The 27900-nt window shown below is 35.8% G+C and overlaps 1 protein-coding gene and 1 pseudogene across 1 annotated transcript in view; both read right to left on the reverse strand.

The window, feature by feature from the left end:
* Window positions 1-3863: 3863 nt before the first annotated feature.
* Window positions 3864-25052, reverse strand: LOC114530700 (annotated as a pseudogene).
* Window positions 25053-26126: 1074 nt separating this feature from the next.
* LOC114530701 overlaps window positions 26127-27900 on the reverse strand; it is a 35784-nt gene continuing 34010 nt past the window's right edge. The window contains exons 15-17 of the mRNA XM_028552307.1: window positions 27476-27716; window positions 26430-26572; window positions 26127-26152 (exon numbers count right to left, since the gene is read on the reverse strand). Of these exons, the coding sequence (XP_028408108.1) occupies window positions 26127-26152; window positions 26430-26572; window positions 27476-27716 (410 nt within the window). The remainder of the gene's footprint in view (window positions 26153-26429; window positions 26573-27475; window positions 27717-27900) is intronic.

Consider the following 27900-nt stretch of genomic DNA (forward strand, 5'->3'; position numbering starts at 1 on the left):
GTTATAATAACGAAGCTATATTTCATATTAGTTCCCTGCAGGCTCCAGATTAGTATATTCTTTTATAATATTATTAATATTAGTAATGTAACTATAAAACTTTGTATCGTGTTGCTGTTTCATGGAGAGTACATGTAAATCTCTCAATCCAAAATCCAGACAACAAACTTGAACTCGTAAATTTTTATATATTCGAAACGGTTCAACTACATAAGTTCATAAAACATTACATATTTACATAAGCTAACTATATTAAATAATCAACAACAAGGTTGGTAAAAGGTTAAAAGAAAGTAGACTTACAGTTATAGTTACTGTCCGGTAGAAATTTGAGTGTTCACGATCAAGTAAACTATATTCGACAGATGCACGCAGAAATATGGTTCAGCTCTATTCCGTAGATATCATAGCAAATATTATGGCCTTTAGAGTTGATAGCTAGCATTTTTATTAGACGGATTTGCATGACAATAGTACCCAATTGATTATAATAATTACTGTACATAGATTTCCGGTTTGAATTTAATGCTACATGTGATGTGAACATTTTACCTTCCTTTTCAACATTTTAAAGAGCATCGATTAATATACCCATAAGACTTTGTACCGTGTTACTGTTTCATGGAGAGTACATTTGAACATTTTCGGTTTCTTTTCAAGATTTTAAATAACATCAATTAATATAACTATAAGGCCTGTTTTTCACTTCAACCGTATCGTAGCGTATTTCTTTGTTTCCGGAGTATTCGACCAGAACAAATGACTTTAAAGCCCCATTTACACTACACTGGATTTATTGGCACGGCACGGCTAAAATGGGTACCCGTGCCAATTCATTTGTGCCCGGCCTTTGTTTTGGTAGCCTGAGCACTAGTAAAATTGAGCACGGGTACCCATTTTAGCCGTGCCGTGCCGATAAATTAACTGTAGTGTAAACGGGGTTTAAAACAATGAGATACGCTACGTTTCGCTACGATACGGTTGAAGTGGAAAACAGCCTTAAGACTTTGTATCCTGTTCACGTGTTGCTGTTTCATGGTGAGTACATTTGAACATTTTCCCTTCCTTTTCAAGATTTAAAGAACATCAATTAAATTAATATAACATCAATTAATATATAAGACATGAACCAGAAATAATTTCTTGAGAGCAGTTAGAACAAAACATTTATGCTTCAATAGCCCTTATAATATTTATAAAGTCCGTTAACGTGGCCTGGGCTGGAAAAATGGAACGTCCGACATGCCGAGAACTTCATGTCATACCAATATAGCGTTCTACATGGCGTCATGTATCCGCCAAAATTCAACTTCGTTATTTTATGTTGAACATTCTTTGTTTTATTGGACTTTTTATATTCTGCATTTAAGTTTGTGTATTACCTTCATCTTTGTGTTTTTTAAATTCAAGTTTGTGTCGGTTTTACATCCAAGTTTGTGTTTTGCATTCGAGTTTTCGCATTTTACATTCAAGTTTGCATTGTACATTCAAGTTTGTATTTTATCCAACCGCAATCCAATAGCTAAACGGTTTCGCGGGCGCAAGTATGGCGGGCGTGCCAGTGAACTCAATTTCCTCTATTTCGATCACTGATTTCGATTCAATGATTTCGATAGAGGTGGTATTTCGAAATGGTTAGTGCGCGTGTGTTTCTCATTGAACTGTAGGTAAAGTCGTTTGTTTATAGTTCATTGGTGTGTTCTCAGTGCGCCGGTGTGTCATATAAAAAAACCAAAATTAAAATACAATAGTGAATTTTGTGTTACTCCACAGCTGAACTATGGAGGAAGTACGGTATTTACTTAATGACGTTTTTAATGCAATAGATAGATATGAGGCCTCTGGTGATGTTTGCACCGATTTTCAACTGATTATTGTAAAGTTGGATTATGTCTAACGCCCGCGCCCGCGAAACCGGTTAGCTATTGGATTGCGGTTGGATAAAATACAAACTTGAATGTACAATGCAAACTTGAATGTAAAATGCGAAAGCTCGAATGCAAAATACAAACTTGAATGTAAAACCGACACAAACATGAATTTAAAATACAAAGATGACTGCAATACACAAACTTGAATGCAGAATACAAAAAGTCCAATAAAACAAAGAATATGCTCAACATAAAATAACGAAGTTGAATTTTGGCGGATATATGACGCCATAGTTCTAGGCTCCTTGCTATATTGTCAGTCTTATTACTGTTTAATAATATTTGCATCTGTACTGTTCCTACTTGCATCTGGGCTGTTAATACTTGCGTGTGTACAGTTTTTTAGTTGAACCTGTACTGTTCTGTCTTACATCTGTACTGTTCTTTCTTGCATCTGTACAGTTCTTACTTGCATGTGTGCTGTTCTTACTTGCGTCTGTGCGGTTCTTGCTGGCTTAATAATTTAAAAAACAACAAAAAAAAAAAAAGAAACCGAGGTGAATTTGCAACTCCGTCGCTTATGCCGGAGTAACAAGAGATAAAATTAAGTTATCTTTCAATAATTAGCAAAACTACCTATTTACATATGATATCAATATATTACATATATTAAATTAAATCCTGAATTAAATATCCTATGCATATATAAAATCATTTTTATTGTGTATAATATAAGAAATCATTAGTAAACGCCGACCGCTTCAGAAAATTTCCTCCGAGGCCCGAAAGCGTTAAAAAAGTTGTGTGTATATATATATATATATATATATACCGAGAATAATCACAAAACGTACATATATATAGCCATACAACATACTAAACTCGAACGTTTCAGAGTAAATGAATAACTACAGTATGATAGTGTAAGCATCGATATAAGAAAGATACTAGGCGTAACGAAAGCGAAAACGTATAAAAGACTCTCTTCCATGTGAAGTTCCTAAACTTCGAATCAGACCCTGTTGGCTCATATGTACGGCATCATTTGGATCGAATTAAATTAAGAAACAATATAGGTGTTTATAAAATAAAGGCTAAACTAAATAAAGGCTAGATTATGGAAATGCATTAATTATACTAAAGATATCAAAGCTTTTATAACTCAGATTCTGCACATCTGCCCTCGTTTGTTTCACTCCAGGCAAGTTTCAGCATCGGATGAGCTTTAACTGTGCGATTCTCATCGACAACCTGATTATTCCGCTCATCTACACGTCTCCTAAAATATTTGCGACAAAAAAATGCGAACACAAAGAGAAATACAAGCGCACAGCCTGTAGAGAACAGTGCAATTGTCACTGGTTGTTTGTACCAACTTGGTAATGGTAACGCTGAAGGTATGTCTTTTTTCGTACCTATTGCCGTGGGCTTACCTACAAAGTATGAATCACAGTATAGGACAAGGGAAATGTTTGCTGAATGAAAATGTAAGAAAATATGCCAAATATTTCTTGGCAACTTGTAGGCTTTTTAGAAATTTTGGCAGCTGAATTTTATTAAAAGGTAAAAACTTATAGGGTGAAATATTTGGTTTACCTGTAACGGTTGTTGACACATTTCCATATACATTCACATTGATTTTAATTTCCGTTGAACATTTTGGTAAACCCATATCATACGCAACAATGAACAAACTATATTCACGAACGCTTAACTCTTTAGCCACGATCACACTACCGTTTAATTCTTCGATTTTAAAATCACCGCTATGAGTCGATAAAGTGTATTTTACTTGACTATTAACGCCACTGTCAGCATCTGTTGCATATACTTCTGTCAATAATGTTCCAGGATGGGATTTTGCAGTTAAATTGAACAACCTTTTTGAAGGCGACTTGAAGATTGGGCAATTGTCGTTTGTGTCTTCGATTACGACATGGACAGAGGCTAAAGCCGTCTTTGGTGGATAACCATTGTCAGAAACTTGGACGTTTAAAGTGAAAAACTGAGGTCCGACACTCTCATAGTCAAAAACTGAAGACGTAAAATTTCACCAGACCTACTATCGATTCCAAACAATGGTTTCGGGATTTCAAACGTTGGTTTCTGCTTCAGACGATTATCCATTAATATATAGAACATTTGTTCTTTTTGACCAGTATCTGCATCTTTTGCTTGTACTCTAATGACTTTCGTTCCAATCGGACTATTTCTAGCAACGATACATTGTACAGTGTCTCATTGAACGTTGGAGCGTGTAGGTTAACTTTTGCGATGAGGTTACAGTTGGCCCCTTCCCATCCAGGATAACACAGGCAGGTATCCAGCGAAACGCAAATTCCCTGGTTATTGCAGTGGTTTACTTTGGAACAGTCACCAAGATTACACGCTGATCCTTGCCACAGAGGATCGCAGACGCAGTTATCATAACCTGTGCAATTTCCGTGTCCTGTGAATAATATTTGAATGGCAATCCATTTGCTTCGGTATCACTTTTTTGACAATTGAGATCAAAAATTACTTTAATTAACGTTGCTCTATTAACTTGTTTGAAACAACTTATTAGAAGTATTCTCTGTCAGAAACAAGTAGTTGGAAAACTTGGTGTTTCACCTATGAACTGCTAGTACTAGATACCAAAAGCTGCTAGTACTAGATACCAAAGTCATTTTCGCTTGACTTATTCAATTATGAAACGTTAGAAATTATCTATTTTTACTCCTCTTACCTGAACAATAATTGACACCTTCGCACGAAGGAATCGAACAGTTAGCTCCACCATAACCTATATCACACTGGCAAAGGTTAGCCTCTACACATTTGCCGTGATCAGAGCAGTTATTAACGGAAGAACACGAAGGAATACTACAGTCTAATCCCCTGAAACCGTTATAGCATCTAAAACGTAGAATCAGGAAAAAAAACAGTTAATGATGCAATTTTAGGATAACAAGAGAGGGGGAGGAAATTCATAAAACGCCTTACACTTCCGAGGTAATTCTGCACGCTTATTAAAAACGTAGGGATTTGGATGCCGATTTACGGTTCATTCAAACATTTTAGAGCTAGGGAGGGGTTGCATTCGTTGTTTTGATTCCTGATTATTACATATTTTTAAGGTAATATACTGAGTGGAATGGATTTAATATATTGAACACGAGAGATATCTGAAAATATAAGATTGAGATGCTGAGGCGAATGCAGATGAAGCTATCACACTTCCAGTTATGACTCGCGTATTCTACTATGTAAATGCAACGGATCATGATTTATCAGTTTTTGAGCATAAAATTATATCAATTACCTGCACGTCGTGTTTTCGCCAGACTTCTCTTGCGTACAAGCGCCAGTTCCGCTGCAATTTCTAAGATGCCCGCATTCTGCTATGTTTGTGCAGTTGGAGCCAGAGAACCCTGGGTAACAGCGGCAGACGTTCGACGCAATGCATTCACCTTGACCAGAGCAATTACCCACTTCTGCACAGTCAGCAAGGGCACAACTCACCCCAGTCCATCCGGAATCACACACGCACACATCCACATCAACACATTGGCCATGCCCTTTAGGATTTTTAGAATATATTTAGAATATTTTAGAAGATTTTATGTGCATTAACTGGGAGTCCCCATAGCATGGAAGACAAGTCACCAAATCCGAGTTTATTAAATTCAAACGAAATTTTAAATGTCAAGTGTTTGAACAGACTTTTCAAGTTCAAAACTTCAAAAATATAAAATTAATATACACAATGCACAATGTGCATTTTAAACATGCGATGAAAAATGGACATGACAATGTGTTATTTTCTGATAACATGAAAAATTGACTGCAATACTATTATACACTATGGAAAACCTTCCTCCAAGAATTTAATTATTCGCTTTTTATTCGCTTCAAATAATGACCAATCGCTTCTAAAGCCATGTTTTTAAAATCATTGCAGCTTTTGGCAGACATTGAACTAAATCAAACTATCATTCCGAGTTCAATTTTGTAATCAACGAAGGCGGAACGTTTTAATATCTCGTCTTTTGCATGACGTTCAGTATCTGGACTGTGACCACTTGCCTTTATTTCATGTCGGCATGCCTATTTCAGTATATTTGTAGCAATGAATTTAAAAACATATTCCCGACGAGACTTCATGGCCAAAATCTTGATAGCATTTTACTATGCTTCGTGTACAGTCAGTACAGACAACTTTAAAGCCCCCACCTTGTAGGTAAGCAGATGAACATACCTGTCAGATGTTATTATGAACAAAAAGTGTTCAAAATCAATACAATTACCTGAGCAATAATCCAAAGTTGAACAAGAGTGCAAAGTGCAGTTCCTACCAGTCCACTCTCTGTTACATTTACAAACGTCATAATCGACACAAATACCTTTTCCAGAACAATCAGATACGTTGGAACAGGTAGGAATAATGCTACAATTTCGACCTAGCGCGAAAAAAACTGTTTCAGTGAGTGGATAACTCTTGCATTGCGAAACAATCGCAGCAGTTTAGTCGAAATGGTGATTGATACTAATGACTTTCATCATATCATTTTTGAGAGCTTTTTTCCCACGATGGACAGCGGCAGGTGACGATATGCTTATCTGGTTTATCTTACCAATAAATCCGTCATTACATCGACAAAGATTCGTTTTCTGGCAAACTCCTTGCTTAATACTTGTACAATTCCCGACGTTATAACATGTTGCTAAAGTAAACGATTCAATAGGTATATAATGCATTCTGTGTAAATGTACATCTGCCATCTTTTTGTCAAAGTGAATTATTATCTGGAGAGTAAGATTATCATTGTGAAACAATGTTGGATTTCTTGAAACTCCCTACCTTTCACATTACAAGTATGTCCTTCCCAGCCATCTTTACATTGACAAAATCCTTTCACACATTCTCCGTTCGTTATATCGCAGATCGAACAATTCCCTCGAATTTGAAAGATCACTTGTTATTGGTCCGATTTATATACTAGAGACGTATCATCCGTCAAGATCTAGACGAGCTTGGGCAAGCGAAACATAGTTCGTCTTCTACAGTCGTCTGTGTTTGAACATGGGCAAACATGCAGGCGGATCATCCGTCAACACGAACTATCCGCATTATAGTTCATCTTTTAGATGATTTTGATTTAGTAGTTTGTCTTAAAGCAACACACGTCTGTTAGTATAAATACGTGGAAATTCGTCTGTTCGTAGTTCGTCCCCACCTCATAAATAATTTCCCAAATCCCGTGTACTTTCTAAACGTGGGATTATATGTTCTGTTTGACATATTCTTTATAACTTGATGTTACTTGTCCAATCAGTGCTACAATCCTCACTATTTTTATATATAGGCAAATAAGCTCAATTTATACTAGAGACGGATCATCCGTCTAGACGAGCTTGGGTAAGCGAAATATAGTTTTGCGGCAGGGGTTCATGCGAGTAATTTGCATGGATTACCTATCTCACAACTTTTTCCAGACCATCCTGCCATACAAACACAAGTAGAATTCACGCATCTTCCCTTGCCGGAACACTGATTGGGACATTCTGTCAATAACAATGTCGATAACAATTTTGCAATAACAATGTGAAATTTCTGCTTTTCATGGATTCATGAGTCACTTTAAGCGTTTTTAAACACATCGAGCAGAACCCCAAGTCACGAACGATGGACGGAGTATCTAATAAGTTGGTGCCTGAATACTGGGTTAAACTTTCATAGTATATAGTTCTTTAGCTCTTTATACGATATTAATCTTGCAATCCTATATTTACCTAGTAAACTCTAGTAACCTAGTGCATGAGCGTAGGAAGCGGGTGGGCCGCGACTTCCCCCCCCAAATATCTTTCGCCCCCCTCCCCCCCAAAAAAAAATACAGTGCTTTTAAAAAAAAACGCTTTGCAATTCAAACTGAGTGTTGGAAATTGTATATAGGTTGTAGTAACAAACACATGTAGATGTGATCAAAACTTTCATGCATAAAAGTTTTCATTCATCACAATATACTTTAGTGTTATGAGTTTTGGGGTTTCATACATTAAAGCGTTCAATAGCGGCAATTCCTTCGCCAAATGTTATCACCTACGCAATTCCTCTCACAACAACTTAAAAAGCAAGGATCTATAGAGCAATGAATTTCGAAAATTTTCTCGCCTCGTGAACGTGCCCCCCACTTTTGAATATATTACTACATCCCTGCATGACCTAGAAAACTATTCTTAATCAGGCAAACCACTTTTGTACTGGGAACGAAGTTGTCGATATCCACGAAGATGGGAATGAAGTTAAACGATATTAATCATTTGCGTTAAAATAAATCATTTCAGTACCTGGCTTCATTTCTTCTTGGTCGGCAAGGGATGTATCATTAGTAACAGACACGTCGTAGATACAGCTTTTCAACAAACCGTTTGATAGACCACGATTCGAGCAAGTTTCAACAGCTTTCTAAAAGCAAAAAAGCAATTCAAAGCAAAAAAGCGATTAGCCGAAAAATAGATAGATTTATGAGCATATATAGACATCATCTTTCAGCTGCATGCACTGAGGGTAGAACTCCGCGCGGATATTCTGTGTTCCTGCACATAGCAAGATGCGCATGCATATATTCGAATCGTTTTTCAGTTATAGAACATTTTATTCACGAATTATAAGCTTTAATGCTTTCCTTACGTTGCTAATATTAAAAAAAGAACGCTGAATATTGGTTCGGAGGAAAAAGATCCCAAATTAAATTTAATTCTGAATAAAAACCGGTAACATTAAGTGTCTTTATGCAGATTAATAGTAAAAGACGCGTCTTACTTCTAGGATGATCTGATTTATGCCATCCAATGTGTACAGTGGACTATAGTGTGGGTCGTTGTAGGAGGAATCCATGACATCGTCAACGTGAAAATTTGTTGAATTCCAAGACCACGACCCACGGAGACCAGAATTACTATGAAAACCTCTTATTTCCCCTAAAATATGACCCAACTTTATAATCATTATGAAGTATGAGAGTTCTCAAACTTTTTAGAAAGTTAAACTCTAACAAATAATATTCATGTCAAAAATAGCGTAATCATACAGCTTGACAATTTTGTCCCGTTATGCTAATATTTTCGTATTCATGACCGTAAAAACAATACATTTCCCTGAAGCAATGAATAATAATTTCAAATGCTGGAAAAAATTTGGCAGACTGGCTACATCACCGAATGCCATCGTCCTACTCCTCATAATTTTTCACTCTCACAGAAAAATATTTGATAATATTTAATAATTGAATATTAACGTGACTATTGTGTGATAAGTGTGTGTGAGGTAAAGTGTGTGTCAATGTGAAGTTGGCCCTTACACGAATTGCCAAACAGAATTGCGTTAGGGAAGAGCTCTCCATTTGGTCCAGTGAAGTCATTTGAAGTGTCTTTATCCATTATTCCACAAAGACCTTCTGTTTTCCCTTCGAAATTAACCCCGAGCGTATATAGTACATTCAAATATTGCCGTTTCATGACATCACTGTGACGCACGTCAATTGTAACAGTGACACCTTAAAAGGAAACATATCCAAACAATATTATTTACAGGGGCTGTTTACATGAGCCCGGATAGCTGAGTTTCATTATATTAATCAAACGAAATAAAATAAGACCAATAAAATGAGACCTTGCTATTGTCTGGATAAATAGGGATCATGTTTTTCGTTCATTTCAATGCTCCAAGATCATTCCATCTTGCGTTAAACTCGGCTAAGAGGGTCATGTAAACAGCCCCTTACAATCACTATTTATAAAATGACACTAAAGCTATCAGTCTATCAGTATTAAAACAACACAATCTTGGAAAAACCCTTTCAACTCAGTCTGGAATTATATTTAGGCGTAGTTTAAAGTATGCATGAAATATCGCCTTAACAGCTTCAAAAAAGTAAGAAATCAGAAAATTAAACTAGCCTATACACGCTTTTTTATCGGCAAAGTTAAATGAATGAATATAAAATAATAGGAATAAAAGCTTTGCTCATTGCAGTAAATGCATGACAGTGAAGAAGGTATAAAGGTATTCGCATACCTGATTCAAACTGAAGCGAAATGAGTAAAACTGCCGCTTCTTGCGAATCAAACCTTAAGGTTTGTTGAGTACTAAGACTGACAGTTCCATTATTAAGTGTCACTGTCCGTCCCGAATAACTTGAAATATTAGTTAATGCCCCATCAATCCTGAAAGAACATTATTAAAATTATATCATCGTTGGGTTAAAAACTCTTTGGCTACTTCGATTTGGTCTGTATGAGCCCGTTTGTCTTTATATTGGTCTTTGGGTTGGTTTCTTGTCGATCGTGTTTTGTCATGTATTTTTCATTATGCTTAGTTTAAAGGTTGTTTGTTTCGTTGTTAGGTTTTTGTCAGGTTTTTCGTTTTTTTCTGCGGTTTACTAGATAAGTATCATTATTTGTTTTCAGTTTTTAACATAATTCATCTCCTCGTTTCATTATCACTTAGAAGATGTTTAATTTATAATAGCGCTATTTGTTCGTTCGGTTATTATTTCTTGATTTATACTGTTTCTATATCATGACTTGAATTCTGTTACCTTAGATTGGGTAAATCACCATGTCGGCTATAATTCAAGGTCATCACAGTCAACACACTCATCCCTGCTTTCACTGAGACACCACCAATCAATGATGCACGTTGATAGGCAAAGAAACGAAACTGTATACCAAAGTCACTTTCAATACTTTTGCATGCCCAGTACTCGCCAATGCCAAAGTAATCATACTCAATTCCTTTTAAATAATGATTGTAGCTCATTTTAAGGTTCTGAGGATGGTAATATTACATGACACTGTTACCATTTTTTTAGGAGAAACGTCTTAAAATATAAAATAATCCTATGATTTATAAAATAATCATTTTATTTTACCGTCCAGAGTTTGGAGATGCGGATCTCCTCCGTTGTTTGAACGATCTCTTTCATCACAACACATCCCTACCCAGCCGGGAAAGCAGAAACAACGAGATCCCAGTTCTGTACACTGAGGCCAACCATTTTGGCATTCTGCAAAAATATATATGATTATGATGATACATTGCCATAACAAAACTTTGCTCCAAAAAGAAACAATAGAAAGTAAGCGATTAATATTGATGATTTTTCTACAAACTAGCGATATCGTTAAAACTAGTTTCCATAAGGTCGTCATCTGTCGAGTCTTAAATTAGAGTAATCTTGAAAGACCGATAACGGAAAAGAAAAACCAAAAACGAGAGCGTCGTTGGGATGGAACAAACCCTATTTCAATGACATATAACGGCAAGAGACGACAAAATTCTCGTCAAAATGGTCCGGTGACATACGGAAAAATTTAACATTTATACCAAATAAGTATCGCGTATTTTCCTAAGTACATAAACTTAGTAAATCGAAAATCATCGTGGAAGGTATATGAAGCTGAAGAAGTATGTATTCTTTGTAATGCATACGAAGTTCAAGGACTAGTTTAGCGCCAAGATCTTCTCGCTTCCTAAAAATTTCTCTTGCACAGAAGGGGTGTTTTTTCCTTTTTTTTTGTTGTCGCCTCATCGCAAGGAGCATGAAAAAATTTAGTTTAAGAGGGACTCGTTGTTAAGGGCCACCATTCTGTTTTTTGCGCCATAAAAACTTCTTCAAAATCCCCAACGACAACGTCGTTTTCGGTTTCTAGAGCTTTGTCGTTTATTCCAAGATTACTCCAAAGACTCCAAGACGGGTATAGCGACATGCAGATAACGACCTTGTGCCGGTTTTTCAAAAGCCGTTTTAGATTAACTCTGGGTTAACTAAAACTTTCACATCTATTTTTAATCGCTTGTTTATGAAGTTGAACATGTGTTTTCAGAAATATTTTGTTCATGAATAGAAGTAATTTTTGTAAAGTCTTGAAACAAACAGCAGTGCACACACACATATAAACCAAGGGTTAGCGCTAACCTAGCTTTAAACGACCGCCGCCCTTATGGAAACTGTATAGGCTTATAAGGCCTAATTATCATAACATTTTCCAATAAATTTTGCTGTATCATAATTCCCGGAAGAAAGTGGTTATCAGGTCTGGAAGACATAACAGAGCATGAAGTAAGCTATTCTAATTATCCACATTTAAAAATGGATTTCACGACGTTCTTTTACTATCCAAAATAATTTTTTATCTAAAAGATTTTAATCACACCTAAACAGCTTTCGACGTCTGGTTGAGAGCAATCCAGCCCTTTCCTGCCACTAACACAGGTTGGGTAATTTCCGTACACTGGAGGAACTGGTTTTTTGCATTTTGGATACCTATAACAACTAAAAGTTTTGTTTTATTAGCTGCAAGTTTCTTTAAGTGGAAAGAAAATATATATTGCGAGAAAGCCGGTACACAACGTCTAACTTCATGTAATAAATAGATGTTGCCTGTGGAGCGACAAAACAACATATTGTTTTAAATCCTATGGCTCAAATTTTGTCGCGCTCCACGAATAGTAAATGAGATTAATGCAAGGTACATTATACAGTGGGTGTGACAAAAAATATTGAAATCATGAATTGTATGGCGAATTTTTGTCGTTCATGGGGATTGACGCAACTTACAGGATGCCTAATAGACGTATACAAAAATTAAAATTTGCTACAGAAGATAGACATGTCCAAGATCATGGTGCTTAAGTTGTAAATATAAACACTAATAATATTCTTGTACGTTGGCATGCTGACAACAAAAAAGTAAATGAGCTTGTAGGTACAATACGTAAGTATTTAATACTGCAAAGCCGTTAACCCAGGCCTTCATCTGGATTGCTAAATGGGCCTCAGTATTGCAGTATTTGCTAAAGAAATATTTGCATATTCTCTTCAGAATTTTAACACTATAAACAAATTAATTAAACATGCATGCATGAGTGCTCTCAATTCTAGTTTTTAGTTTTAAAGTTTTATTGCGTATTCTACAAAATCTACTATTAGTCTGAACATGATTAGAGAAACACTCGAATGAAAAATTACAACAACTGACAAACCGAACCTCAACTATATAATTACAACATAAACACAATTTGTAGAAGACTTAAATTAAATTGCTAAATGAAGGCACGAACGAGACACAAAGTCCCATGCAAGGTGTTCACTGTCACAACATATAACATATAACAGGCCCTACACTGTCAATATTTAAAGATTGATTTGTCGCACAAGCAGTCCAAGGCACCAATGTCCACGTGTATGACATGTCTATGTCAAATGTTGCCTCTAAGCAGTGATTCTATGTGTCTTTAACGTTTCTTTTAAAAGAGGAGAGGCTGGTAAATCTGCTTGGAGGTAGTATTTTACAGATGTAGTTGCATATTTTAACAATACGGTTAAAGTAATATGCTTGAAAAGTCCTTGATTTGCAGTCTGGAGTTTTGAAATTATTCATAGGATTTTGGCTGAGCCTTGCCCAACCATATTTCACAAAGGAAACAAGGTTACACAAATCGAGATTGATATTTCCATAAAGTGCATTCAACAAGAATGGCAAATCTGTTAGTTCTCTTTCATACGACAGGAGAAGAGAGTTCAGGGATGTTAATCGTTGTCTATAGGTAATCTCTCTTCGCTTTAATTTCAGTATCCAACCAGTAGCTCTTCTCTGGACACTTTCGAGATATTAGTTTGGTGGAATGTGTTGACGAAACCTTAGTTGCATAGCTTAACTGAGACCTAACAAGCGTCAGATACAGCGTCCGCCTCACAGTTGTGTTAGTGAAGAGGGGACAAGCTCTTTTCAAAAGTCCAAGCTTCTTCTTCTTTTTTGCGGTGATGGTAGAAATATGGTCATCCCATGATACGTTGCTATTAACGCAAACACGAAGATCTTTCGCTTTATCTACATGCAATACTGCTTTGGGGCTCATTTGATATGCATGCTTCAATGGCAACTTTTTCTTGTGATTTTCACCACCTTACATTTGGATGCGTTGAAATCAAGATTGTTGTCACGGCTCCAGCGCTCAAGTTTGGTTAGTGCTTGTCGAACCTTCTCACAATCCGCTATCGATGTAATCGAATTGTACACTTTGGTGTCGTCTGCATACAGGGCTGTCATTTTCTTGTCGGGCAAGATATCAGGAAGGTCATTAATACAGATTACAAAGAGAAGGTCCAAGAATGATCCCTTACGGCACACGTGACTTTAGCTCGATGTAGCTCCCTCTACAACCACTCTCTGACAAGGACCATTGAGGTAATTAGCAAATCATTGATATAACTGGCATTGATATAATATGGTCGTAAAGTTGGAGGCACACACAACGTTCCAAAACTGTTCCAAGGATGGGAAGTAGCAAAATCGGCGTGTAATTCTCGGCTTGTTCTATACGTTCTTTTTTGTGAACGGAAGTGACATTTCTAGATGGACTCTACTGGGGTGAAAAGCCCTGAGACATATTTGAGCAAACAGGCGATCCGTATTCAACCCTAGATCCAATAAACGAAACGTATACATGGATTAGAACCTGCTGGTTAACACCAGCTCTCCTTAATTTCCTTAAAGCGTAAAATCGAGAATTCGCCTTCTTAAGGACATACTCGACGGGAAAAGCCCACGCTAAGTCAGCAGATAATATTACATAAAGCAGTTTAAATGTGGATACTCTTTCAACAACCGTTCAAGGAACGTGCAACGGAGGAGTATTAGAATGTAAGTCATGCTTCAAGAAAGACACGGGCATCTTTTTACATTTTTTTGGATTTAATTCCATTACCCGTTTCCCAGAATTCACAACTAAAGGTAAAATGCCAGGGGAGAAACGAGGAATAATCTCCACAGCCGTAGAATCATCCACGTATTTGATACGACCAGACCAGTTTTCCAGAAGAGAATTAACGAAAATTGCGAAGAGAATTTCAAGTTTAGTGCCTTGAGGGAGACCACCATTAACTCTCTTGGCTTGTAATGATGAATAAACGGAACTAGTGTTAACAAAAAAGAATCTAGAACGTCAATTACTTCATGGGTGTAAAATGAGATGTTAAACAGACAAAAAAATCATTATATGACTCTGCGAGACCTTTGCAGGTGGGGTAATCATCGCACAGCAGCTGGTGGTACCACGATTCACTCGACGAAATGGAGCCCAAAGCTTTAATTTCCTTCCACCATCTTGCAGGGTTTGCATTTTTAAGCTTGTCAACCGAGTTGTGGTACAATTTAGCACATGCCGTTTTAATTTCCCATTGAACTTTGTTACGCCAAAATTTGTAGGCTTCGGATGACCTACCATACTTTGGTAGGGCACAGAAATGACAAAAATTTAAAGCGTAAATAGCCCACAACAGGAATTGGTCAAAATTTACAACTTGCTAGTTTTGCCACATTTTAATTATTGCTCTACTATTTAGCATGGTAATAACAAATCTCATATAGATAACTTATCGAAATTACAAAAGAAAGCCGCACAGATCATAACTAATTCTTACTATACAATCAAATCATACCAGATCTTTGAAACCCTTCAATGGTATCTAATTAAGAAACTTTTAGACAAGCGGAATCTGACAATGATGTTTGAAATTTCTAATAACCTGACACCTAATTGCATAAAAGGATGTTTAGCAAATGCAACAATTCTAATTACCCATCACGCAGTAACAATTTAAAATTCAGTCTTCCTAAGCAGCTTTTCCTACCGCGGGGCGATTGCATGGAATAGCTTACCTTCCTACATCCTTCAAGCGACTGAGCTTCAGTCCTTACATAGTTTCCTTAATTCACTTAATAGTTATATTAATCTGTTACAATCCTTTGTTTGTAACGTATTGCATTAGTTATCACTAGATACTTTTAAACACTCGGCCCTTTGAAAATCACGCAAGTGAAAGGCTACCGTGTCTAAACACTTAATAATAATAATAATAAATTCACTCTTACTTGCATGGTATGCCAGAGTATATAATACAAATTATTACATGGCAAGATTTTTTTGTAAATTTACAATTTTATTAGCCGCTGACAGGTCCGGATTTTCCCGTATGGTTAGGATGAGTACTTAGGCTTAAAACAAGAACAGAAATGGTTTTAAATCATGAAGTCACAAACCTCGTCGTCTCGCAGTCTTTACCGGAAGAGTCGCCATTACTGGAACGTTCTCTCATACTGAAATCTCCATCCTTGCTAATACTTGCAGTTGTTGGAATTTCAGTAGTGCTGGTATTTGAAGCACATTTACAAATCCTCTGAAAAACGCATAGTTTACACAAATGGATACGTAAGAACATTTTAATCATTCTGCTGTACTAGATGATTAATCATATACTGCGATTTAGTCACTTGCATGTTTCTGAATGGCTTATTGCGCAAGCTAATAGTCTCTTAAGGCGGATTTCCAGTCTCCAAAATGTCGCGCGATCGATTTTTTGCAATCACTTCTGTTGAAATGTGTTCATTCAAGCTCATCTAATGGGATTAGTTCCGCTTGATTGTTTGTATTTCAAAAGAAAGCGCTCGCCAAAGTCTATCGCGCGACATTTTGCACTGAATGGAAATCTACGTTTTCCATTTTGTTTTTCTTGATTTGAAAGTTTTAATATATGCTTGTAATGACCTCGCCTTCAACGGCTAAGTCTTAAATAGAAACATGCTTCTCGACCAATCAGAATACATTTAAAGAATAATAAACATTACCGCACGAAAAACCGCAGGTAGCCCGTTACTGGGCTTGCTTTTAGTTAAATATTAAAGCACATTCTATGCAAAACAGCATGAAGTATCGCCTTCCTTCATTCAACTGCTGACATATTGGCAGGCGCCACTTCGTGCGGTGCAGTGTAATGTATTATGTATATGTTTGCTTAAGGTTGGCAACTCTCAGTACAATTTTCACATTTACCAACTGTATACACTGACGTACACATAAAAATACTCGTACTTAAATACAAAGATATACACAAAAATCTAAATCTAGCTATGTAGGGACTGACTTCCCCAAAACATTTACAAACATTTACTTGTTTTAAAAGACATTGCACAACTGAGAAATTTGCAAAAATACGAACTTTTTTGCAGAATTTTGTGAAAAGCCGTCGGTATCCCATCACCCTGCCCTTAGTGCTCTACGTCACACCAAATAGGCGAACTTATTGGAGCTAAAAAAAAAATTCACGTCAGGCAGCTAATCAGATCGCCTATTCGCTGCGACGTAGGGCAGGGCGATGGGATTATGACGGCTTTTCACAAAATTCAACCTAAGAAAAAACAAAAGCATGTTTGCAATATGGCTTCTAAAACAAAAAAATAATTGGCAAATGTTTTAGAGAAGTCAGTTCCCACATAGACTTAGTTTTTGTGTATATTGTCGTATTTAAGTACGGGTATTTCCATGTGTAAGTTGGTATATAGAGTTGTAAATGTGAAAATTGCACTGAGAGTCAGGGGCGTAACTAGAATGATAATTGGGGGGGGGGTAAATATTCATATATTCAGTTCTGCCCGATGGATTTCCATTGTAAGCTATTGCAATTACAAAAGAAATCCGTAGGACAGAACTGAAACATAAATATTCACCCCCCCCCCCAATTATCGTTCTAGTTACGCAACTGCTAAGAGTTGCCAACCTTATGTAGACATATACATAATACATTACACTGAACCGCACGAAGTGGCGCCCGTGATAATTTGTCAGCAGTTAAATAAAGCAAACCAGCAATGATACTTCATGTCTTTTTGCAAAGAACTTATTTAATATTTAACTAAAACAAACTCAACAGCGCGCTACTGTGGAAACACCTAATAGCAACACCAAAAATTCGGTGGGATTTTTCACGGAGGTATTCATAAAATATTTCTTTAGCAGCGTTATACGTTTTTTTCGTGTCATGTGCGTCTTTGTTTTCGAGTAATTCTTGCATTTTGCCTTCCGGAAAGTTTGAAAATCTACCCATATTTGCCTTTTTCTATCTTTGTTTTCATTGATTTGTATGAGAAATAAATACCTCCTAGTAACCACCCCAGGCTCACTTGCAAATAACTGCATGGGTGGTCTGGTAGCAGATAACTGAATTTTGCGTGATTGCGCGATTTAACTGTCAACTATTAGCTAATCAAAATGCTTTTACCAACTACAGTGAATAATAATAATTACTATAAAGCATTGATAGTCAGATATTAAAGTGCTTGGGAAAAGATTTCTTACCTTATCGCACGGGATACAATAACTACAAAATAAAAAGGTACGTGTCAAATGTATTGTTCATGGAGAATTCAAAAAACATCACAGGTGGTTTTCCAAATTTCGTAATTAAAATATTTGAGAATAACAGGTTTGAAAACTTTACACCTTGGTAAAAACAATGGCACATGACGAAAGGTTTTTTTATCCACGTGCTTCAAAGTTTATTCTTTTTTATTCTATAAAGTGTAGTGCTTTATAGAAATTTTGAGCACTAATAAAAAATGATCATTTCACATGTGAAATTATTTATGATAATTTTACATGTGAAAATTACTGCCTTTCAACCAATCATGTAGCTGCTTTTCTTCTTTATAGTGGGAAAACCCTCCTTCGTAATAAAAGCAATGGCAAGCAGTATTTTGAATATATTCGCCGGGGTTTTGTATTTTTGTTTTTTATCTCCTGTAAACTGGCTGTTCAATTTCACTTAAGATTGCATCGAATCGCTTTGAATTACACAGTTAGGAAGACATTTAATGTTCTGTGGACACAGAAGAAAATACATATATACGAAAAAAAACCCGGTAAGTGATATTGCTCTCGTTAAACTTTTTCTTGGGAATGAGGGAGAAACTAGTCGTATGGAAGAGATTTTATCTCGATATCCTAAATTTAATCGATACTATTCTAAATTCCTTATATCAGTCTGGTGAAGAATATGAACAACCAACTTTGGGAGGTTTAAGTTTTGCATGCATTGAAAGGGTTTTTGTTTTGAGAAGGTAAAAGACATTAAGCGCCCAGCGGGGCGAAACGCCAGCGAGGATATTAATTCTGCTCCGAGATCAGGAATTATACCCGGAACTCGATAGAACATATTAGAATCTAAAGTTGTCCTGTCATGAACCGTGAACGACGGTCAACCGTTTGTCAGTTATGAGCATGCCCGACCGACTAATCAAGAACGTTCTGATTGGCTATAAGCCTGTACGACAGAAAGTTTGTATTTCAATGAGAACGTCAGCAAATAAAACTGTCATTTTGGCAAACTCTCATTAAAATTAAGCTTTTCATAAACTTCGTGCAAGATAAAATGAGAACTGAAAAAAAATAGAGGATGACAGATAACATAATTCAATATCTCTAAACTCTAGTGTTTTAAAAGGGTACGTGTTTACTTTTTATTCTGCAAAAGCATGAACAAACTGTGAAAGGCTATTACATGGACCTTTGCTTTAACTTCAAAACGTGTTTTTGAAAGTGTAATATTTCAATTTTGATATGACAAATATCACTACACACTATAACACTTTTAGGGTGGACTATAATCACAAAAAAAAACATTTGAGGCTTTTTCTTTATATCTGAAAATCGTGCACTGTTTTAATGGTTTGAAGCTTGAATTTTAAACCATTACTCATTTGCTGCCAAGGCAAAATACACAGTAGCTTAGCCAGCCCGTCGATTTGTCCCGCTATGCTAATATTTTGGTGTTCACTGACTGTGAAAACAATAGATTTCTAAAGACTTCTGAATAATTCTAATAACTCGAAATTTACATAGCGGGACAAATTCGTCAGACTGGCTACGCCACTGATAATACAGCAAAATTGAACGGCCAATGTGTACTCTAGATTTATGATTATTTTTGTATCGAATGATGGGAACATTAGCTATAATATTTTCAATAAAATATAATAAGACTTTCGAGTCATTTCATAATATATGTTTAGGGGTTGCCGCATCCATGTATTTCTAGAATTTCGTTAAATGAAGCATTTGAACTTAATGAATATGGATATACTGTTTTTTTTGTTAAACCACGCATTGCATAATAAAAACAAATATCATATCTCAACTGTAAATCATGCAATCAGAAAGCTCGGTTTGTACCACGTGATCTGTAAATTAATCATGGAGTTCCATGGAATTTTTTCACATGCTATAAAAGTCGATTCGACTTCGAATACCCCGCTGCATCGAGTTTGCGTGTACCACGCGTGGATGCCTCGCACACGACTCGAGGTTGTCAACAATTTCAAAATGGAAGCAAAAGTAGCCATTTCACCCAGCTTTTGCGCTGCCTACACGTTGTTTCGATATAATATATAATTTATAGACCTTCTGCTCGGGGAATTCGACAATATATGACCCCCTCGGGAAGATATATCCCTCAACGAAGCCCTTGGGATATATTTTCCCTTGGGGGTAATATTTCGTCGAATTCCCCTCGCTCCAGGTCTATAAGTGATAAAAATACATCGATGTTTGAAAGAATGCATGGAATTAATTTCTCATGTTGAGAAAGATATCTCAGTCGTTCGCTGCGCGAAAATTACATATTTCCGCGCATCGATGTAATATTCCTATTATTATATCTGAACTGTAAATGATCCAATCAGAGAGCTCGATTTCTACCACGTGATCAGTTAATTAATCATGGAGTTCCATCAAAATTTTCGTAAATTATACTACAAAAGTCAAACACCTCGCTGCCCATTATTATATAATTTATAGACCTTCTACTCCGGGAATTCGATTAACTATTACCCCTTCGGGAATATTTTGTCTAGGAAATCGTTTGTCATGCCAGAAAACCAAACTTTTAACACTGAACATATACTACATCTTTTTACAAACCTTTTTTCTTTCGGTTTCGCGAATTCAAGCGAAATTTCCCGCGAATAGGACTTAAAAGAAACCTTCGCAGTCAATCTTGCTTTTATGGTAGAAAATGTCCAAATACTTGTGACATGGGTTTTTCCTTCAGGGCATTTTGAACTGCAAGGTTTCGCGATCATCGCATTTTTTAACGGCCATGACACGCCAAGTGTAAGAGATAAGCCAAATTCTCTAGTATTTTGACTGGGTGCTCTTTTAAACCATCCTGCAAAAAAGTAAAATATATTAGTTTGTTTAATGGCGTTTTACCAGCAAAAAATCGACAAGAACGGCCTGCTATAAAATTTAAATGCTTGAAATTCCATCTTTACTCACTACTGATAAATTTCGTCACTTTTCTAAATAAATTTCGTGCAAAATTTGGAACGACCGAGACTTTCAGCTCCACCCTAGGAACTATTTGAGCATATGCCTCTATTGCGGAACCAGTAGAACGCTTTGTGTTAGATTTGTCGGATTGACCACTAGTACCCTATAAAAATAATGAACCAAGCACACCGTAAGTCTTCTCTTTATAAACCTGTTACATTGGACAATTGTTGAGTCAACTAGCTCCCAACCTAATCTGTTAAGATGGCATAACTGAATTTAATATACAGAGGTAAAGGTATCCCCTCTACGCGGGAATCCTTATTTTGTTTCATATAAATTCTCGTTGTTTCAAGCAATTCCTTCTTACAAATCCAAGCTTTTTATTGGCTTTACTGACCATACTGGAAATGTGCAGAAAAATGTGCAGAGTGCCTAAATCATTTTGAGTAGCAGAAAAAATTTTTGGTTGCTGGTTAAGGAGGTACTGTTGGGGTGGGTTGGGGAGCAACACATTTGTTTGTGTTAAACTTTAAATCCCACTCGCACGACCAATGATGGAGGAGATTTAAGTTGGACTGAAGGAGATCGCTGTTTCTTGCTTCAGTAATTTCTTGGTAGCATTTCCTGTCATCAGTAAACATCGGCACTATACTATGGTACGTTAACCGTGTTTGGAAAGTCGTTTGCATGTATATCAAGAATAGAAGTGGACCAAGTACACTGCCTTGTGGAATTCCTGATGTCGTTGTGTAAAAAGACGATGGTACGCGGCCAAAAACAACTCGTTGACGCTTCGCGTCAGGGCCGTAGCTAGACCGCTTAATTGGGGGGTGTATATTCATATATTCATGTTTGTATACCGTAGGAACAATAGCATACAAAAGAAATCATTCGGGCATAAGACGAATATATGAATATGCACCCCCCCAATTAAGCTTCTAGCTACGGCCCTGCTTCGCGTTTAGATAGTCCAAGAACCAATTTAAAAATATACCTAGACACCATACCGTTCAAGTTTCAAAAAAAAGACTTTGATGCAAAACTGAATCAAAGATGCAGGGATTAAAGGGCGAGTCATTTACGAAGTTTTTTATTCAAAAACTATCAAATGGCCCTGACCCGAATGAGAATATCGTCGGCGACATTAGCGGTTGTGAGTCGACTGCAACTACAGAAGGGATTCTGGCCTCAAATGTGCACAAAGCCATCGCAAATGCTAAGGATGTTGGTATACAATCTTATTGGGGAAAATAATTTTCATGCCTATAATGAATCGTCTGTACTTCAGGGAGGATCCAAAGGTCGAAATGTAAGCAAAGACATTGCCTATTAACAACTGCAAACTAAGGACGCCTCGGTGTGTATTGAATGGCATACTCCCAATGCTGGCAACGAGTCGCCTAAATTGATTACTGGCTAAGAAACCAGACTTAAAAAGCGATTCCCAAGAGGCTCATTGCAAATGAAACAGTGATTGCAAGTGTCAATTTCAATTAACAAATGAAGTTAGAGGTCTTAGAACAAAAATTCAGTTCCTATACAGTCATCAGTTGATTCTTTCCAAATAGTTTTGAAGGATCACGACTCAATACTCTCCCTGTATGGTAAATCTGTTGATTTAAACGAATAGTTTCAAAGGGAAATTCTTAACAACAAACAGTACATAAATAATCTTGAACAGAAAGTGTATAACTTACAAGAAAAGACAAGCTCAAGACAAATATTATCAAGCAATTAGTGAAACCAATCCTTCAGCAACAAGCCACTGCCCCAAAGAATGGAAGAAGGCACATACAAATAATAAACACTGTGGTACAAAACCTATGCAATCAATTCCAACTCCATCAGTTATCTTTACTAACAATAGATTTGGAAACTTGGCAGATGAATGTGATACTCCAACAACACATCAACAAGAACATAACCATGATTAGGTTCACCCAGCACATCACTCAGAACAGAATCATGCATGACTCTGAAATAATTGAGGATTCTCAAGGAGATAAAAGCTCTCAAAGATAATCATCAACTAGCTGACCCCCATATCCAACCAAATAAAACTTTGGTTAACACAAAAATACGAAAGCCTACAAATCAGCAACAACCTATTTTTGACCATAACAAAAAAAAACAAACAACCCAAACCTTCCAAAGATAAACAATCTCAGAACACCCACTACCCAGACATTGAGCAGGAATGACCCAATCAAAACAAAACATTATTTTAAGTAGAGACTCAGTGATAAAAGATATTATTCCTGTGAAAATCACAATCTATTGTCATCATACATGCTGCTGGCACAATCTACCAGAAGAATCTGGCAGTAATTGCATGGAGCATAATATTATAGATGCCAAAATTGGGGGTTCTGGAAACCCATTGCGAGAAGATTTCGAAGTCAACCACAAAATACAAGTGAATAATGGAATCAAAGAAATGCGCAAAAAATGCATGTATATACCTTTATTGATAATTCAAATATAAAATCAAATTGTAAGCTGCTGTTTTTGTGCGCAATGTGTACAAGCTTTCACAATTAATTGATGAAGCAACCAGGGTTATTACTGAAAATCCCACAACATTGATTGACCTTATTTTGAACAACAGACCAGAAAATATACTGAGGTCCAGACTTATATATTCACCTTTGGAATTTCAGTTCACAGTTTGATTTTTGATTGTTAGTCTTTGTATCTGCTTGTAATTTTTATGTAACCATGCATTATGCATCTTTTAACACGCCCTACGTGAAAAACAACTCTGTTGACGAGGCCTGTGTGTTAAATAAAGTTTTGTGTATGTGTGTATGTACACAAGTAAAAAGGCTCAGGTTGATGCAAGTTGATATAAACAGGATGGAGCAATGTTGTGCTGCTCACATTGTTCAGAGTTGTTATCAATATTGAACAATATTGTTACACCCGATTCAGTTTCAACAATATTGTTCAATGTTGATAACAGCTCTGAACAATGTGGGCAGCACAACATTGCTCCATCCTGTTTTTATCAACTTGCATCAACCTGAGCGTTTTTAGGCGTGCATGTACTCTTCCATATGCAGGCTTAAATTTTCACTTTTTGTCATGACGTAAATAATTTGCGTATTCGTTCAACGATCTGTTAACTTCGACCTGACTAAGCAGACGTATGAGATTGGGCTCCGATATATTTAAAAAATTAACGCCAGAAGAATGAATTCTTCAACTGTTATAAATGTTTTGTACAATTACTTTAATATCAATTAAAATAAATCTACCTACCTACCTACCTACTTACCATTTAATTCAGGGGTAAGAGAGCAGCGATTTAATGGCACAAATCAAGAACCTAAATCCACTTCACTATGTAAACCCATCAAAAACCAAACTCAGATTTTACCAAGCTTTGATTCAACGGTCTCTTATAATTGGGAGAATCAGTGGGGACTGACAAAAATTCCAACAAATTATTAAATATTTATTATTAGTGGTTTGAAAATAGAACAAACTTTAATTTATTTTGTTATTAATTGTTGTTATTTCCTGGGAAAAATATTATTTAGCATAATTTTATGCATTTTTTGCGAACACGAGGAAACGGAATGCTTTAACGAATCATTGCTGTTAACATCAACTTTTTAGTTTTTACTATAGTTCTATAGCTATAGTAAGCTGTTTCTAATTATATGGTTCTTTGCATCCTTCTTTAATATACAGTGCATAATTATTCTTCAAATTATGTGAAAGAATTCATGATGCTTTTATGTACTTACATTATAATCAATTGAACAGCTAGTCCGACAAGATCGCGAGCATTTGCCTTCCACGGAAAATCCTGGTTTTATGAAGAATGTCAGCGATAACCCCTGTGAAGTAACCTAGCGTATATAGATTGAATTTTTATTAAAGCCATCATATAAAATCATGTATATGTTGAGAAATATACTGAGGTTCAATCGAATAAATTTTAATGCATCGATAATATTCCCTTACCTCAATAGTTCTTGATGCTCCTCTTGAAGTAATTCCAATTTCTCCTTCAAGGCTTAGGATTACTTCGCAAGGCACAAAACTAATATAAAACGGTATGATCCTTGGCTTCACTATGTTTAGCAAATTGCTACTCACACTATTAAGAAAGAATTTAACACATTTATCACATTTTCATTTTATATAGCGAAAATTAGTAATATGCTATACGCGGTTGGAAGGAGCGTAAAGCCCGTTTTATGCACTTTTAAGTTTTTAAGTTTAAAAACCGCAATATCCCGTCACCGCTTGCCTTCTCGGTTTAACAACCTACTTGCACTAGTTTAGAAATTCCTCTTCATTACTTATTTGTAATCATTGCTGTCATCATCACTTACTTTTCTTTGAAAGAATATATCGCTTTCAAATTGATTCCTATGGAACCAGACAGCCTCCCACTAATATGGGTATCTTCATCTTGGTCATTTATGGTAAATGATACAGCGATTGTGGCATCCAGGGTGATTGTTGGCTCAATCTCTATTTTCCCCTTTTTTCCTCTCTTCATTAAAACACAATTGTAAAACTCTTATTGCATCATATTCAAAATCCCCAGTCCTGCAATCTAACTAGCTAGACGAATTATAAGTACGGATCGCCTCCTCTTCAAACATGTCAATTTATAGTTAATAGCTACAATATGTTGCATATTTGAGGATAATGTACATGCATGGCAAACAAATATTACTCTATGAGGATAAAATTTGTTACCCATAAGTACCGTATTTCGTATATAATTATATATATATTATTAAGTTTTACTGCAATCAAAACGTCAAGGATAAATTGCTGAGATATCTCAATATAATTCATTTTTTATTTCTGCATTTAAAAAGTTTGGTTTGCACTCCTTGTAGCTAACACTGAAATATGAATTTAAAAATTATTTAATATAATTTATATATTAAATATAATTTAGAATACTTACATATACCAAATACCTGTCTCCACCAAAAGTTTGTTTAAGATAATAACTTGCAGTCGCTCGCCTTTCTCTGCGATGTTTCTCGTGTATTTGATCAACGTCAATATGACCTGCACTAGCTATGCCATCCGATATCCATTTTACCGAAATTACTTCTACTAAAATATAATCACCACTGATTCTCGAGCCGATAACCTAAAATAAAAAAAGTTTAAAAAAGTGTGCATAATAGACCTTTTTCATAATGACGTCAAACGTGGAAAGTCTTATGTTACACGAAGTTTGATTGTCTCGATAGTTTTAAGGAGCCAATTAAATTTCGTGTAACATCAGACTTTGCGCGTTTGACGTCATTATAAGAAAGGTCTATTCCACTCGAAATTAAGACCCTTTGAACCTTTAGAATTTACCTGCATCGAGTGAAGTGCCAAAAATCATATATTTTCACTAACCTTTGCCAACACTGGATAACCTTCTCTTCCCATAATAAGATCGCCAACTTCAATTTCTTTGTTTTCAGAACCGTCCGACAGCTCGCTAATAACAATGCCGTTATTGTTATCACCTCCGAAACAGTATACGTCTTCTTTACTCGAGGGTCTTGCTTTGATAAACCTGAAATAGAGGTGTTCGTGTTTCATGTGTCTTTTAAAAACGATTTCAAGATTTTAAGTATATCCCTCACGGTCAGCAGATAATGTTTTGTACCTAGCTAAGTTCTATTTTTTATTTCGCTTGGTTTCAGTCAGTGTAAAATATGTTCTACACTAAATACTCTATACTATATAATAATAGGGTAAATATATATATCTAGCTAGAACTGATTCTTAAGTAAAAAAATTAGCTAAAAAAATTATAATTATAAAAATTATAATTGAAAATTAAAATTAGTAATAATTAAAATTTAAAAAATAATATATCAATTATTTTTAACTGATTTTTAGTTTATTAATAAAGAGATAGACTAATTAGTTATATCTTTGACACATGCTAATTAAAGAACTTTAATTGAACTTGAAAAGAACTGAAGAAATAAAAACCGAATTAAACGAAGATTTAATTTTGGCTTTAATAGCAAATAAATTAACATGAATGAAAGATCTGAATATCACCTTATGCCGCCAAAATAACTTATCAGACCGTCTGAACAAGCAACCAAAAGTCGGAACTGATCTAGTCACATCCGACCTGTCGAATCGTGTGCACTGGTAATTATATTCACTTAAATAATCAAACCATTGAGTATGTCAACAAAACAAAAACTTTCGTTGTATTTATTGATGAAAATTTATAAAATATTCATATCTGTAATAATTCCTAAACTAAACACAAATGGAATTCAAACGGTGTGCAATTATATTTAGATTTCTAAATCAATTTGAAAATAGATACTTTTTCCCAGACATGTTCCTAAGTTTACACAAACTTGAATTTTCTCTGCCTGTTTATCGGCAATACATCCCTTAAAAAACTTCCTGTTCCAGTTAATGAAATGTTACACTGAATAAAAATACGTACCTATTTGTCAAGTCAAATTCCTGCGTACATCTCTCAATTTTCGTTTCCAAAAATGATATGTTTTGGTTGATGGTTTTTTGCACAACACGCTCGATAAATCCGGAATTTTTTACAGATACAAACACATCCCCTTGACTTACATCTTCCACTTTACTTTTTTCCATCACGATATAATACGTTGTTAAAACATTTTCGCCAATTTCGTAAATGTATCCAGCTAGGCATTTGAAGAATGAAGTTTCTTTGAAAGAGAAAATAAATTAGTATAAGAAAAACCTAAAAGACAATCAATATCAGCAGATCCCTCCTAACGTAACAAGATGCTATTTTTTCAGGGTGTTGACTAATTCTTGCATGTGGAAAGTTTTAATTGAAATCATTATGAACAGTGAAATAGATTACAAAAAATGGCATTTAGTGTTGGG

This window comes from Dendronephthya gigantea, unplaced genomic scaffold (assembly GCF_004324835.1).
Source record: "Dendronephthya gigantea isolate DGI-Jeju-01 unplaced genomic scaffold, DenGig_1.0 000065F, whole genome shotgun sequence".
Taxonomy (NCBI): domain Eukaryota; kingdom Metazoa; phylum Cnidaria; class Anthozoa; order Malacalcyonacea; family Nephtheidae; genus Dendronephthya; species Dendronephthya gigantea.